This window comes from Anser brachyrhynchus (assembly GCF_964034855.1).
Source record: "Anser brachyrhynchus genome assembly, chromosome: 9".
NCBI lineage: Eukaryota > Metazoa > Chordata > Aves > Anseriformes > Anatidae > Anser > Anser brachyrhynchus.
This window is the reverse complement of record NC_137703.1, coordinates 5,349,943-5,365,833: the sequence shown is the minus strand read 5'-3', so window position 1 is coordinate 5,365,833 and position 15,891 is coordinate 5,349,943. Positions and strand designations below refer to the sequence as shown.

Below are 15,891 nucleotides of genomic sequence, written 5' to 3'. Positions count from 1 at the left end.
GTACCAGCAGCTGTCCTTCAAACCTTGGGGTGCCAGCGGTGCTTACTGTAAGCTGTCAACATGGGGCAGTGGAACTGCCTCCTGGAAATCTATCCTCCTTCCTCCTCTTGAACTTCTGGGGGCTCAGTTGCTGCCCTGTGTGAGAGGAGTTGGAGGTTGGTAAGCCTGCGCTGATGTCCAGAGGAGAAGACACGCAGGAGCTTGAGCCATGCGGCAGGACGCGGCTGGCGGTGCCACGGCTCAGATGCTGGGCTTTAGGAGGGTGACGGTCCTCTTGCATCTCGTTCTGCTGCGTATGAGCAGCTTGGGGCAGCTCACCTGGCACCAGCAAGTGGCTGCTGGGAATTGTCACAAGCCACCCCACGGTGTCCCCAGCCTCAGGTTTGGGCACAGACAGCCGTGGGGCCGGCCGGGTGCTGCCTGTTCCATCAGCGTGCTCCCTGCTGCTGCCAGCTCCTTCGCTCTCCTGCCAGAGGAAATCCCAACCTCAGCTTTGTATCTCACTGAGAAACTTGCATTTTCAGCCCCAGAAAAGCTAGTTCCTTCTTCTTCTTTTTTATTTTTTTGAAAGGTAGAAAGGAAAAGGCGTTTTTGTACCAGTTCCAATATCTATCAGCTCCGGATGACCCTCCAGAGGCGTGATGAGCCACTGTAGACACTCGTATGCAGAATTAAAAAGCTTCAACCAAGCGGGGGTGGGAGGGTCATCTGGAAGCGTTTGAGTATAAAGCCTACGATAAATAATATTCCAGGAGATAATGCTGCGGAAAAATCCAGAACAATGCAGGAAGACAAAGGAGGCAAGAAGCAAAGCGTTACAGATTGCTGAGGAGCAGATCACCTCCCGTCCGCGCGCAGACGGCTGACGGAGGGCCGCTAGCGTACGTGATGGAGCAGGCAGGAGGTGGGGAGGGCGCGGGGAGGACAGGCGGCTGCAGGAATTGCCGAACCCCTCTCCCTGGGCTTCATTTCCTCCTGTCACCCCAAAATGTCGGAGGTGGTGTGGTCCGAGTGCTCGGAGTGATGGGTGGGTTTGGGTACCCCTGCTGAGGAGGATGCTGGTTGTCCTAAAGGCTGTGCCTCTGGGCAGCTGCACGCTCTCCTGTGTCCCCAGGGGGAGCTCCCAAGCACGGAGGCACCAAGATCAGGGACAAATTTTCAAAATTGAAAGAGTTTCTCTTCAACGCCAGCATCTGCAGGCTTAGCTGTTTTAACCCCTATCCTTGCTTTTGGGGGAGCAGAGCCAACCTCAGGAGCACATGGGTGTCGTGCAGTTGGGCTCACTTGGGTGGTTTTTAAGGGGGGTCTCTGCTCCAGCATTGCTTTAAACGAAAATGTCAGTAAGTTTTGATTAGTGGCTGGAGAAGTAAAAACCACATTATTACAGAAGCTTTCTGGCGCCTTTCTTGGTCAACCTTGCTATCCCAGTCCCCGTTCGCAGCTTCATTACAGCAGTGCAGAGTTCACGCTGGCCAATTTAGAACTTGCCACACGTTAATTATGAATTTCAACCTGCCTTTGGCTTCGGGAGCAATGGCATGCGTTGCTGACGAGCAGCCTGGCAGCTCCGCTCAGCTGCCTGCTCCAGCCCGGTTACTTTGGAAACAAAGCGCGGCGGCAGCAAGCCCCAATCCTGCCGGGGTAGGGGTGCTGGGGCTCGTGTTGCTGCCTTTTGGGCACGTGTGCCTACTTCTGCATGGCCAACGTGCTGGATGTGGTTGGTGATTAATGCTGTCAAAAGGGCTTGTTGCTGGCATGAAATCTTTCAATACGTACAGTTCTCATGCTAATTTTATTCCCCTATTGTATCTATCGCTTTCATTTTCAGCGTCTCTCTCTAGCCTGTCTATGCTGTTTGCATCCGAATTATTAAACCAGAGAATGCCTACAGTAGTATGAAAATGAACCGTTTTTCTAAATTCAGTGAAACCATCCTATGTAGTAAGAAAGTGTCGATGCTGAACACCGTATATTTCAAATTGAAGGCAAAGATTAATCGGTAATGAAGGGACAAGCGCTCACGCTGTGCAGAATGCGGCAGGGGAAGGTGGAAGAGGAGCTCAGGCCTGGCCCCGCAGTCTGTTCTTCTCCTGCGGGGTCACCGCGGAGTCACTGTCAGCATGTGCAGCTGCAACGAGAAACGCCCTGCAGAGATGGAGCTAAACAACCCATCCCTGCAGACAAACTACATGAAAAAGCAAATCTTTGTTACCAGTTCCCAGGCTAAATGCGTTCCACTTTGCCTGAGTTTTGCATGACTAAGTGTCCCTCATGGTTTACATTAACATAAATTCCAAAGTGTTTTATTTTGTTTTAGTAAATGTTTGCACAATATTAAGTTCTTACCTTCATCTGTAAATATTTGGGAGGTGTATGGGGCGTTGGCAGAGGGACGGGGCTGGGAGTTGGGGCATCCCCGTGTCTATTCTGAGCGCTGCCGTTGACTGGCTGGGTGACCCCGTGTGCTCGAGCCTCGCAGTTTCACAGCTTCAGCATTTACCAATCTGTGAAATAAAAAGGATGGCACCTGCTCTACTTGCAGGGCTGCTTGCAAAACTGAGCTTATTAATGTTTATAAAAGCCTGTGTAGGATCTCCGGGAGAAGGATGGTGTGGGCACCCGCGGCGGTGGGATTTCTGCTGGGGTACCCTGGCAGGGAGGAGCATCTGCACCCAAAACACCCGCACTGCCCAAGGGGGTGCCGTAAGGTCAGCCCCTGCTGGGTCTTCAGCAAGGGCCTAGATGGCCTGGGCAGCTTTTTCAGTGACTTCTCTGCTGCTCTCTTCCATGTTATTTTTATTTACCTTCACTTTCAGTTCTTTTTTAAGATTTAAACTCACCCTGCAAAGTCACTAGCAGACGCTGGTTCGTCTTGAATTTGGGTTTAGCAGGCAGTGTCAGCCCTATAGCTACAACCTTGCTGCTATCCCGCTGCGAAAGGAAAGAGATGCTGTGCTGTCAGTCATGAAGACATCGCAGACAGGAGGGAGTTGCAGTCAGTGTCACCCCCCGGGTGTGTGCTGGAGCCACGTGGTGGCCTGCACCAGGGAGCCTCCACCTGGAAGGAGAAAACCCAGTGGAGAACCAGTGCTTGCAGCTGCAGCCCCAGTGCTGTGCTGCGGCTCCCAGTGCAACAGGTCCTGCTGCCGGCAGCCCACTTTTCGCTGCACCGCAGATTGTGAAGAGCACAAGCAGGGTTAACTGGGAACATAAAAGAATACAGGCAGCTTGAACAAAGCCTGGTTTTGTGCAAAGATATGAGGTAGCCCTGAGTTTAAAATATATAACAAAGAAATCCTTGGACTGTTGAACCTTATACAGATTTTTCCCTTTGTTTGGCTCATGCAGAAGCCATTAAGACCCTGTAGCACCCATTTGAATTCAACCCTGGATTTCAGAACCGTTGACCTTAACGCTGTCTCATGAATTGCTGCATAGGGATACTGTATGATCACATGCTGTGCTTAAAGAGGTTCTGTGAGATGCATCATGGCAACACTAATATCTCTTTCTTCTGGCTGCACAGATAGGCAGAATGAAGTGTCGGTATGTCAAATGAGGCCAGGTGTGACTAGCGAATACATGACTTGAAATGCCATGAGTTGCTTCACCTTCTCCTTCCTCCATTTTATTGAGGAGTCGATGTTCTGTGATTGTGTTCCCCTATCCCCTGCTGCTGCTCCGTTGGCTTTAATTAAAGATTCAGTAAGTGTGGGCGCTTCGTGGCTGAGCAAATAAGGACGGATTTAGGGAGGATTTGTTTTTGCAGATCACGCTGTCTAAATAGGTGTTGTCTCTCCTTCCCATGGCTGTGTCAAAGGGATGCTTCAGCCGTGGCCCTGGGTGAGGAGGCTCAAGGAGGCGTGCTCAGGCCTGGATACGCTGCTGGGCTGAGTTTTATTTTATGTTGCACATTTTAAAATAAAGCTCTTCTCCCGTTGTTAGGACATGCGGTTGCTCAGGCCATATAAATTGCGTTATTAAATGAGTAAGGAGCCCTGCTGGGTGAATTGGCTTCTTGGCGAAGGCATAAATCTGGAGCAAGTGACGCTGTGCTGCTCCCCAAAATGGTTCTGCAGCTGCGCCTGGGCCTGCGCTGAGCGGGCCGGGTCCCCGTGTGAGGGGCAGCCTGGCCGGAGGGGCCTGCCGTTAGGGTTGCCATTTAGGAAATGCTCATTTTTTTCTCAGATGTTTCTGCCACTGGACAGCTCCGTGGCTTGTCCTCTCCCCGTGGTGTCCTTCGTGCATTAATTATAACTGTTGTGGGGCAGGAGTTGCTGTCCCTTGCATCCTCCGTGCAGTGTCTCACATGGCGGGGCCTTGGGGCACCCCTGTGGTGAGGAGTGGCTGGGAACACAAGGTCGCTTCACTCTGCCACCTCACTTCCAGTCATTTTTCCACGAGGATTAATGTAGTTGAACAGTTTCTTCCATGCTTTGCCAATTTTTCAGTTGTTTAAAAAAAGCAAGACTTTGTGTCCCCACACGAGGCTTCTGCTCCGTGCTGGATCTCCAGCATCTCCTGTAGATGGGCCCTGCATGCTTGGGGTCACTGCAGTGGCAAAGGAGCAAATCTGAACCTAAAGACTTCTGTGCACCGAGGCATTTACAAAAATAAATATTAATGGACAACGTATATAATGATTTGACGTCTTCTCTTGGTGTGAAGTGGTGACTTGCCTGGAGCCTTGCCTGGTGTTGGGGTTGGTCAGGCACCATGGTGGTGCCTGCAGTTGGTTCCTCCATGGTTGGTGGCGCCCATGGCCACGTCTGCCTTCCAAAGGCCTCCACACACAGGGTGTTCTTCAGCACCAAGCTGCTGTCTCTACAGTTAACTATACTGTCGGTGAAAGAAAATTCAAGAGGATTTTCCCAAGACTTATTGTTTCTGTTTGGAGGTTTTCAAGGATTTGTCCTGTGGGTGCACGCAGCCGTCAGGCTCAGGGTGGAAGTCCCTCGTGCCTCCAGCTGGGTGGTGGCTGTTGTGTGTCCCCAGGTCTGTGAGAGCTGGGGCTCAGCCAAGGACACGAGGGGACTGCAGTCAGTGTCGTAGAAGTACTTCAGTGTATTCCTGTAATCACAACTCCACTAGGCCATTTACAGCCGAGTCATGGGCTGTGCTCAGGAGAGGCCTGGAGCTCGTTTGCATGGCTGAGCATTGAAGGATATTTCCAGCAGTTGTTTGCCAGGAAAATACAACAAGCAATGAAGGCCCTTTACTAATTAATTGTAATGGCAGGAGGAATGGGAGGGAATTGCTTTCCCATCATGGCTGCTGTGAAGATGCTCTTGAAAAGGCAAAAAAAAGTGTGAAAGCTGCCAGAGCCAAGAGATTGTTTAAGGATATTGTTTGCTGTGAATGAAACATTGCCAGGCAAGCAAAATAAACAAACTTTTCTCTTTTCTTTTGCAGGGTCGTCATGTTAAAACAGGACAGCTTGCTGCTATTAAGGTTATGGACGTCACCGGGGTAATGTATCTTCCTCCTCCTGCATCGTTAAATTGCCAGATAAGAGGGGAAAGGGGACTGCATGTGATAACGTGGGGGGTTGTGGAAGGCTTGTATTCCTGGGAAGCAAATACACTTTGAGATGATTTGAGATGTGCCATTAAGAGTTTGTGTTTTTAATAAATGTGGGAGAGGAAAACAAATCTGGAAGAGTTTTGAGATTAAGTATTTTTGTGCTGGAACAATGAAGCATCCTGTTCCAGCAGTGGCTCTTTTGAATGGATTAATAAAATCTAAAGAAAATTGTAGCCGCACGATTCTGGATTCATAAAATGTGTTGTTTTTTTTTTGAAATCCAAGTTTTTCACCAAAAACCTTCAATTCGCCAAAACTATGTGCAGGTATTATTTTGAATAACTTTATTATGCAAGTTAAAGTACTTCTTTTGTATCCTATTGATACAGAGAAAAAAATGCAGCAGCCTGGTTTCAGAAAAGTATCTCTTTTGCAATTTACATCAGATTAAGAGAACCAAGCATTTAAAAATTAGTAAACAAATAACAGGATTTAGGGGAAAAAATGGTTTTACCACTTCCCTACCGCCACAGAAGAAAAAATAAGTAGAATTGCTATGATCCCGAAAAGCCTAAACAGATGCATATAGGAAGGTCACATGAAAATGTTCTTTCTTGAATAAGATTTTAATAAGAAGTACCATTCATCTAGTTTTTGTAGGAAGCAAGCTATAAGGGAATAGGCAGACCCATCAAGCATAGCGCTTTGGCACGAATGACTGTGAGAGTCCCATGAGGTAAAGTGTGAATTTACAACAAATTTAAGCTGAAAAATCAGAATCTACATTGGGGCCAAAGAGGGGCTTAAGTTTGAGTCAGCACTTAGTTAAGTAGTTTTAAACTATTGTCACTTCAGAGGTGGGACCTCCAGGGCCTCTGAAGAAATGCCGCTAGCCCCTAGTCACTGCCAGAAAGCTGCTCAGGGTAGGACCGGGCTTGGGCAGGGCTGGCAATGACCACAGGGAAAACTGAGCAAGCCTGTGGCGTGCTAGAGGACTGACTGCGCTTCATCGCTGTCATGCTGAGGTCAGATCTAGAGCCAGATCTAGGGCCGTGTTCTCCAGCCACTGCAGGAGAAAACTCGCTGTTTTCTCTAGAGAGACTGAAACCACAGGGGGATGAGAAGACCTGGTCAGTGGTACCCAGGGAGCTGGTGGTTTTTGGCACTGACAGCTCCTCAGTGCCTCCAGCATGGCTGAGCATCCAGTTGCTTTTCTGAACCAAAGAACTTCAGTAAAAAGAAAACCTCTGGGGCCTGATAAACCAGTACATTCCCTGGTTCCCCAGGCAAATGAAGACAAACTTGTTGAGTGCTTGAAGGAAAGAGGTGCTAATGGTCTTTCAGAATAGTCCCCAGGTGTTTCTTGTAACCCTTGGGTCAGTTCCTCACCCTCTGTGGTGCTTACAGTCTCTGTGTTCTTATCAAACATATAGTTGGAGGTCATTTATACAAGCTCCACTCCTTTTATTTTTTTTTCTTCCTCTTCACTCTTCTTCCCTGAATTCTCTCTGAAGAACTGTAATCATTAAGTCATTTTACATGATATTTTGGGAAGAAATCTGTGTTTCTGGCTTTGTTGTGTGACATCTGGTCAGGGAGCACTGGTCTTTAAGAGGAGCTGCATCTGCCGTTCAGCTGATCGCCAGGTCGTCTCGTCATCTGCTGGTTTGTAAAACTGAAGGCAGGATGAAGCAACTGGGGGACAGAGGGGACGTACGGAGAGAAAGAAGTGACAGTCCTCCTGGTCCTTTTATAATAACACTCATCAACACCAAGGTGCTAACTACTGCTCCACAGCCTGTGCAATTACAGCTGTGCAATGTTTTCTAGAAAAACGTCCTGGTGGGCCTCCTGACAGGTCTAAAAGGTTGTGCTGGTGCATTACCGGCATAATGCAAGTATGGTGAAGCTTCAGAGCAATGTGGTACAAATGTAAATTGTGACATGAATTAAAATTTCAGTTTAGAAATGGTGGGCTGAAAAGATGTAATTTGTGAGGCCAAAGTCTCCAGTCCAGATTTTGTGTTCCCAGGCCTCTGGTGTCAATGACATACTACAAAAAGTGACTGTAAAAAAAAATAAAAAAAAAAATAAAAAAAGGAAACTTAGGAGAGAGGATGGTCAGAAATGGGAGAAATGGGGTGTGTGGAAGTTCAACAGTGTAGCAAAGAGAAATTGGAGCCTGTGAAGTGCTGTCTCTTAGTGTCACTGTTTTGTTTTGTTTTTTTTCTTTCCCCCCCACTCCCATCCTAGGATGAAGAAGAAGAGATCAAACAAGAAATTAACATGTTAAAGAAGTATTCTCACCACCGAAATATCGCTACATATTATGGTGCTTTTATTAAAAAGAACCCACCGGGAATGGATGATCAGCTCTGGGTAAGTTGCTTTCTTTTCCTTGAAAATAGCTGGGTTTTAGCAAAACCATTTTCTCTGTGTTACATACTTACCACCAACTGTATTACACAAAATACCTTATTTTGTGTTTTTTTTTTTTTTTGAAGTCATGACTTTGAAAAGGCTGTTCCTGCGCCGGAAAATGCTTCTCCGTTTTGCTTGTAAAGTCTTTGCAGACTGATGATTAAAAACATTTTTGTTCTGGATTGTCATTAACAGCACCTTTGTTACAATAATCAATTGAAAACTATTGTATCTTACGAAAATAAACAAATGCATCAAAAACAGTTGGAAGGAGAAGGGAGCTTTGCTGGGAAGATGGAGGCTGAGAGGCTGGGGGGGGGATGCTGCCGCTTCTGATTCCTGCCAGCTCTCGGCATTGCTTCTTGCGCTCCACGTTGCACAGAGGCAGCGCAGGGACATGAAGAGAAGGGGGATGGAGCAGGGAAGGCAGAAAGGTCTGGGGCTGCTCAGCCGTTTCAGAGATGATCGCCTTGTCTTGCTGAAGGGATAGAAGCTGCTTTGCCTCCCCATAAATCCTTGCCTGCCTCATCCTGCTGCTTCCCTTGCTAGTGGCTTCTCAGTTATTAACTCAGCATTGGTAGTCCTTGGAGGACGGCGCAGAAATCTGCCATCTACTGCCAGGGGTTACAGGTGCGTTGTGCAGGATTTTCATTGCGCAGAGTGCTGCAGGTGGTGGAGCTGGCTGTAGCTGAGCGCGTTCAGGCCAGAGGAACCGGTGCCAGCCTTTTCTCAGGTTTGCCCAGTGCTGTACGTGTTTTCCCTTCGGTTCTGAGAAGGCAGCAATGTCCTCTTCGGTCTGAAGGAGGAGTCCTAAGGAGAAAGCTTATTTTGGCGTCCAAAGTCTTTCTGTGTCCAAAGAAGACTGCTGGAGCCCAAGTCTGCGGGGGTAACAGATACCCATGGTTCAGCTGGGAGGCAGCGGACGTACTGAAGAGACGATTCCTATGTTGAGTGTATTAAAAAGTTATGAATTAGTGTCAGCATCCAAAACCTCAGTTTTCATCCTTTTAAGAAACTGTTCCCAACGTCTTTCTCTGCGTCATGACAGAGTTAGAGCAGATTGTTGTTTTCATTAGTTTCCATATAACCCAGGCTTTGTTACAGGAAAAGGTTTCCGGTGCAGTGGCTGCAGTTGATTGCCCCTGCGCCCACATGGCAGGGGGCTGTGGGTGCCAGGGAGGGTCACGGAGGACAAAAATGGCACCTGGGGCAAAAACGGCACCAGCGGGGTTCGGTGCCACTTTGATACCCGAGACATGCTGGTGTACACGGTTATTGAGGAGACTTGGGGGCCTGGGCTGCAGGGGCTTTTATTACTTGGGTTCGTTGTGTGTGTTTTTTTTTTTGCTGTTGTTGTGGGAACTCTTGAAAAACATGTTCTTTGCAGTGGGCCTGGAATTCAGCGAAGAGAAAGCTGTCAAGCTGAGAAATGCCTTTTCATCCCGTGAAATTCCATTTGGCTTTAGCTGTTTTATAATCGGTGTCAAAAAAAAAAAAAAAAGAAAAAGAAAGAAAAGAAGAAGAAAAAAAAAAGAAAACCAACCCACAGCATTTCCCCTTGTGCTGCTGGAGTGCCTGGAGGAAAAAAAAAGCGCCGAGTGCATGCCAAAAGCCCGAACAGACAGACAGGCACTCCCCGGGCTGCGCTCAGCCCCTGCGTGCAGGCAGCGGTGCAGCGCCTTCCTGCTGCCTGGGTCTGGGGTTAACGCAGCCTGAGCGGGGAAGTGGGTTTTTTCATTCAGCCCTGGTTCAGAGAGTTCTTGGCGTATGCAAATGTTAGTAAAAATAATCTTTTTAAAATGATTTGCCCGGATGAGAGAATCCGGATTTCCTTTTCGACCCGCTACCTGTCAGCTCAAATTCTGCAGCCTTGCTTAGGGGGCTAACAAAGAAAACTGTTGCAAAAGCTGCTCTCCTTGCTTTGAGGAGTGCTGGCATGCGAGGTTTCAGCCCGTGCCTGGTGCTGGGCTGGTGGAGGCGTTCACGAGGAAGCTCCCTGGCTGCGGAGCAGAGGAGCGCTGGTGTCGCTGTGTTAAATAGCTGTTGTTTCAGCATCTGATTGAATTAGGACTTGTGCGAACTCTATCAGTCTTGCGGAGCAGATAAAGGCTTGTTTATTTTTCATTGGCCCTTTGTTGAAATAAAACGGTTTCTGATAATGCCCAAGTAATTCTTTTTATCGACATTCAGGAGGCTGATACGGAAATAAAAAACAGAGCGCTCTTTCAGCGGAGATTAAGATCTCTCAGAAACGCAGCAGGCTCCTGACATAAAGTATTGTCATCGCTTCTGCCGCATGCCTTGGTGATGAACAGGTCTCTTGGTGCTGCTGCTCCATTCAGGAGCAGCCACTCGCCCTGAAAGACGAGCTCAGTAACCGAGTGAGTTTTCCTGAAATCAGAGAGCCGCACAGGGCATATTTTACCAGACAACAATAGAGATGTGTATCACAAATCTGATACGTTAGTTAAAAAAAAAAAAAAAAGGGGAGGTAAAGGTCGTAGGGACAGCCTTTATGGAACATTAAAAACAAACCCAAGACCTCGTTCCTATCGTGGGTAAGGTGTTGCTTGGCAGTGCAAGGGGAGGGTGGGCTGCAGAAACGGAGGAAATAGCCCAGGGGATGGCGACGAGCTTGTTACCTTGCCCTTGCTCATCTCAGATGTGTAAGGTGTCGGCTGCCAGGCTGTGCAGGACCCAACCTTCCCTCTTTTGCCCTGCCTTCCTCCCTGGGGGCCAGCTGCTCCTCCCTCGGTGCCAGAGGGCACCCAGCGGGGACGTGCCTGGAGGCAGCAGCCAAAAAGGCTCCTTAGGGATGGCAGAAGCTGCTTCGTCCCCGTGTGCTAACACACCCCGTGCATCTGCAGGGCAAAATGGGTGCCGCTGTGCAGGATGTTTGCCCTCCCTCCTTGCCCTGCGCAGCGTGCCGTAGCCCTGCCACGCGTGCACAGCCGTGTCGGGCTCTGCTGCTGCTGGTGGCAGCCGAGGGCAGAGCCCGGCGGTCCCCAGGGCCAGCGGTGCTGCTGCCGGTGGGTCGCTTCCATGGCAACCTCGCTGGCACCGGGAGGCGGATTTGTCATGAAAAGGGAAAAAAAAAGCTGCTACCGGGCAGGCTTCAGCGTAGCTGCTGGTGGCACTGGGGGCCCTGCAGCCACCCGTGCAGGGGGACGGCCTCCCAGGGCATCTTCTGTAGTGCAGCTCCCTCAGGAGAAGGAATTGGGGTGATTTAGGGCTGGATACCAAGTCAGGATGTCCTGACTGCAGCCACGCAACACGCAGGGCTGTTGCATAGTTGCAACGCTCTTTTTCACCGTGTGAAGCTGCAGGGGCCCATTGGATTGCTGTGGGGCGATGCGAATGGGGTCACGCTGGGGATCTGGGGAGAAAACCTGGGGGCGGTGAGGCTCCAGAGGGGGCTGTTAAATGGCACAAGCATGTATGCTAGTCCATCGAATCCACTGGGTGAGACTGATCTTAATCTGCTTATGGGCACTGCAGAATATTTTGGGGTCGTTGATGATACCTTGCGTCACAGGAATTAAATCATTCCATGTTTGACAGGAGGCAGTTTTTGGTTGAGCTGTAATTCTCTTTAGTCCCTCCAAACTCTGCAGCCAGCGGACGCATGGGGCCAAGGGACTGGGACATCTCCAGACCCCAGCCGAGAGCACGGCGGCCAGCAGAAAGCCTCTCTCCCATTTCCACTCGCACTCACAGTCTGTGCAGACGGTGCAAACGCTGCAAGACTACGAGCCCAGCTCATTTCCCTGCCATCCCGAAGCGTTCAGCTGACTCAGGACGCCCGGCTGCCCTCCGGCTCCCCAAGGGACGAGATTTGCTTGTCCGGCCTCGAAGCGCAGGGCTACGCTGGCGGTGCCGAGCCAGGCACGTTATCACACGGAGACGGGCGAGAGCCGGCCGCGGAGCAGCCGCTGCCGTCACAGGGAGAGCACGGCGGCGCGGTGGGGCTGTGCTGGGTGCGCAGCTCGCTCCTGCTGCGGTGCCTGCACAGGCGATTAAAGCCTGCGCTTATCTTAGTTCAGCGTGCGTAATGGGGGAGGTTTTTTTTTCTATGGAGTATTTTAATCCGCGCTAAATACAAATTCAGTCGATGTCTCTGTTTCCGAAACGGGCATCGGGTTTTCTGCTGAGCGACGAGGTGAGGGTTTTTGCATTTTAATGCTCCGGCGTTGGCTCTGTCATTGCCACGAGGTGTGGGATAGGAGAACCTTTTACAGAGGAGCCTACTTGTGGGGTGAGGTGGGAAATTGTTGTGGCTGGTGCACAAAAGACTGCATCGCACCCAGTTTCTGCTTCTGCACCCAGCAGAGGGAAGGGTTTCCAGCAGCGTTTAGCCTGGGGGACTTGTGGGATTCTTTTCATTGACTTAAAAAAAAAAAAAAGGGAATCCAGATTGTCGGTGGGGTGAGAAGGAACACAAAAGGAATGGGCTTGCAGAGCAAAGGATCGGGTTGACTTCTGTGGGTCCCTCTGGAGAGGCTGGAGCTGTCTGACATTAGCTGGACTGGGCTTTATGTACTGGAGAAGCTCGTGTTTGAGCCCTTTGGGGTGATGTGTACTGGCAATGGGAGCAGAGGTCTTCGTGGACATTCCCAGTAGGGAGATGGTGGTGGTTGGGTTCAAAGCTGTGAAGGCTCCCTGAGCGATACGACAGAGATTTACAGCTGCTGCTTCTGATTCTGCCTCACCTATGAATTTTGCTGTCACTCTGATGTGAAGAGCCAAGTAGATGCTAAATGAACTGTGTTTAAAAATACTTCCTCCATAAATGGCTTGCAGATTAAATTTCAGAAGATGATATTACCTTTATCCCATCTTGATGATAATTTTTAATTATGGTTAATAAAAATTCAATCTGCATTTCAAGTTTATTGTCTTACCCCATCATGACTCCATCCTTTAAGAAGATCAGCAATGATGCAAGTGTTTGCTGGGCAAAGCTCTCACCTGGAGACGTGGGGCTGGTGAGACAGTACCCGAGTAGAACCACCATTTGAAGCCTTCCCTACGTGTGTTTTAGTCTCTGTCCTAAAATGAGCTGGAACTTTTCTACCCTTTTCTTTTCTCCTGGAAGGCTGTTTGTGGGTTTCCTACCTGCATACACCCATAAGGTGTTTGTGTAATGATCCTATGCCACTATCTGCCTTGTTGCTTAAATAATTCTTAAGTCATTCTGAAGATGACCCGATCATCTTATTAGTCCTGTCCGTATCTGCTCTAGTGAACATTTATTGTTCTTGTGGGCAAAGTCTCACCTTGCCTAATGGTGTGACTCCTTATTCATCTTCTGTATTTTCTGTGTTTGGAGGCTGTGTAGTATGAACCATAACTGGGTCTTCAGTAGCATCCGTCCTTCTGATGATCAGCAGAAATTCTAGAATCATAAAATCACAGAACATCCTGAGTTGCAAGGGGCCCACAGGGATCACTGAGTCCAGCTCGTGGGTCCCCAGCGGTGACCCAGCAGTGCAAGGGGATCACGTTGCCATGAACCGCCGCAGCAGCACGCTTCCAGCTTCCCTCTCATTCCGTACAAAACTTCTGGAAGCGGTGTTTTTTCAGTCCGGTGTCTGTCAGCTTGCCGCTGCAGACAGGAGTACGCTGACAGCCTCATTGTCTTTCTGCAGCTCTGTCTCTTGGAGCAGGGCTTACCGAAGTGCCTTGCTGTGAGCAACTCGTGCTGAGCCCCCTGGGCCCTGCCCGACTGGACCAGGAGGTGCCGGCGCTGCCTGCTGGCGCTGGATGCTTTCCTAGGGACGTTGTGGGACCGTGCAGCTCTTAAAAAGCTGAGTTGGAAACCCTCCCCCTGGGATTCTTTTTCCCTTTGTCTCTTATTTTAATCTCTCAGAGGTTTCACAATTGCAGATTTCAGATACATCAGCAGGCAGCTGCATTATTCACCTCGTGGTGCAAAATTCATCTTAGCTCTGTGGAAATGAGGGAGAGGACGGAGGACCGAGTGAGTTGCCAGCTCCATAAAGATAATCTGGCAGATTAATGGATGCACTGGTTACTTTAATGGTGTTTGTTCCATCTTCCTTTAAGTGTTGTGATTGCAATACGCAGCGTGCCATGCCCTTCCTCTTCCTTAGCTCTGACAAGCAGGTACAATGTGAGTGAGCCCGTCTGGCTGCAGAGGGAGAAGACGAAGGTGCAGTGCTTCTTAAACAAAATTCTTACCCAACCTCCCCCGTCTTTTCCAGACAGCAAGGCCTCTTGCTGCAAGCCCCGGTGAGAACCTGTGGATGAATTCCCGTGGTAGGGGACCATCGGGTGTTGCAGGGAGAGGTCAGCCTTTTGGGTTGGAAGGAGTTTTTGGCTGGGTCAGCTATCCGGGGATTTCCTTTCAGGATTCGCCGCAGCGGTATCCCAAATGTTCGTGTAATCAGAACCACGTGCAGGTACTGATACTCCCCGGGTGTCAATCAGCCAAAAGGAAAAAAGACAGGAAAAGCGACGTTGGAACGAGTTGTTCCATTAATCCCCATTCAGGGAGTAATTAGTAAGCCAGGACTGAAGCCAAGTCGGGTGATCCAGCCTGACTGCTGCTCTCACGCGGCTGGGGTGGGAAGGCTGCAGGCGCCTTGCCTGTGCACGGGGCAGAGCCTGGCCAGTCACGCCTCTGCTTCTTGAAGCCAGTTTCCTGACGTAACAGGGATATGCAAGGAATTTTTCAGCTCTCGTTTTAGGAAGAGAAGAGAAATTTAATATCAAAACTAAAGATAGGAGCGTGGTCGAGCGCGGTCTCTCAGCCAGCTAGGATATTTTCTGCTCAAGCGTTTTGTTTATAGTGGAGGTTTGTAGCAGTGCTCAGCCTGAATTTTGGGATTGTTTATTTATGACAGTCTTCTTAATTGCTGTGTTTGAGCAATTTGGTTGGGAGTAAACCTTTTGTTGTTCCTTTCTCTTGGCCCATGCTTTTAATGACGTGATGTCACTTGCTGGGAAAACGTTCAATACCATGTAAGCTGCATGCGACAAGGAACCTAAAACATGCACAAGGAAGAACCTGGCGAGGCATGACTTGTAAGGAGAGCAAGTATCTGTTAGAAGACAAGCTGATCTGATTGGAAGACGTGGTTTCACTTTGAGAGAAGCACATCATCAGGTCTTGGAGGAGGTTTGCTGTATGTTCGGGCTGGGCTCGTGTTCCCAGGCCCAGTGATGTCTCCTGCACACGCTGGGAATCTGTGATGGCCTTGGAAGGCAGACTCACATCCCGGACTATTTTCGTATGTTTTATTTCCCAGTTGCTCAATGACAAGATTAGCTTTGGGCCCGGGTTAGATTCTTGTATTTCTGTATTTGATATTAGGAAACTTTGTCAGTGGTACAGATGGTGGTGCCCAGCCTAATCTGAAGCAGCGCGCGCAGTAGGCCTCCGGCTGTCCCTGGGGAGCCTGCACAGCCAGCTTTGCCTCCAGAAAGGTGCCTGCTGAAAAGGTGGTCAAAGGCAGAGATCTGCTGCTAGAAAAAGTTGAAAAATACACCTGTTTTTTAAGGTTGCGGGAAGCTTTCAAACATGTCACGTTGCTTTCATATTTTCAGGGTTGAAAAGTTTAAATGCAGGAGGCAGAGTCTTGCTCGTCTTGCTGTTTATACTAGAGACTGGTGATAGATCGTAAGTATAAAGTAGGGCATGCAAGAGCAGGAGCTGAGATTTCAAGGTTTCCGGTCGCCTCTGCTGCTTTTCAGCATCGAAGTGACTGCTGCTTCTTGTTCCCATCCTAGTGGAGAGCACCGTGCCTTTCCAGCCTTCCAGCCTTCTATTGTTCCCTTTCTTAACCAAAGCCACGTGGATTAAAAGTTGATAGGGTCGGGATTACGTGGTGGTGGCTCTGCATAGCACCGCCACGGCCCCACAGCTGTGATGGCAGGGTTTTACCCTTGGGTCAGGAGCCCAGAGGATGCTCTCAGGCTAATTGT

The 15,891-nt window shown here is 49.4% G+C and overlaps 1 protein-coding gene across 6 annotated transcripts in view; it reads left to right on the top strand.

The window, feature by feature from the left end:
* TNIK (TRAF2 and NCK interacting kinase) overlaps window positions 1–15,891 on the top strand; it is a 157,182-nt gene that overhangs the window by 74,865 nt on the left and 66,426 nt on the right. For 5 of the 6 annotated variants that reach the window (XM_080604216.1, XM_080604219.1, XM_080604217.1 and 2 more), the window contains exons 3-4: window positions 5,413–5,469; window positions 7,777–7,902. In XM_080604216.1, coding sequence (XP_080460342.1) covers window positions 5,413–5,469; window positions 7,777–7,902 — 183 coding nt within the window. Of the gene's footprint in view, window positions 1–5,412; window positions 5,470–5,521; window positions 7,189–7,776; window positions 7,903–15,891 lie in introns of those variants that run through there. The other variant, XM_080604218.1, reaches the window with a different exon arrangement.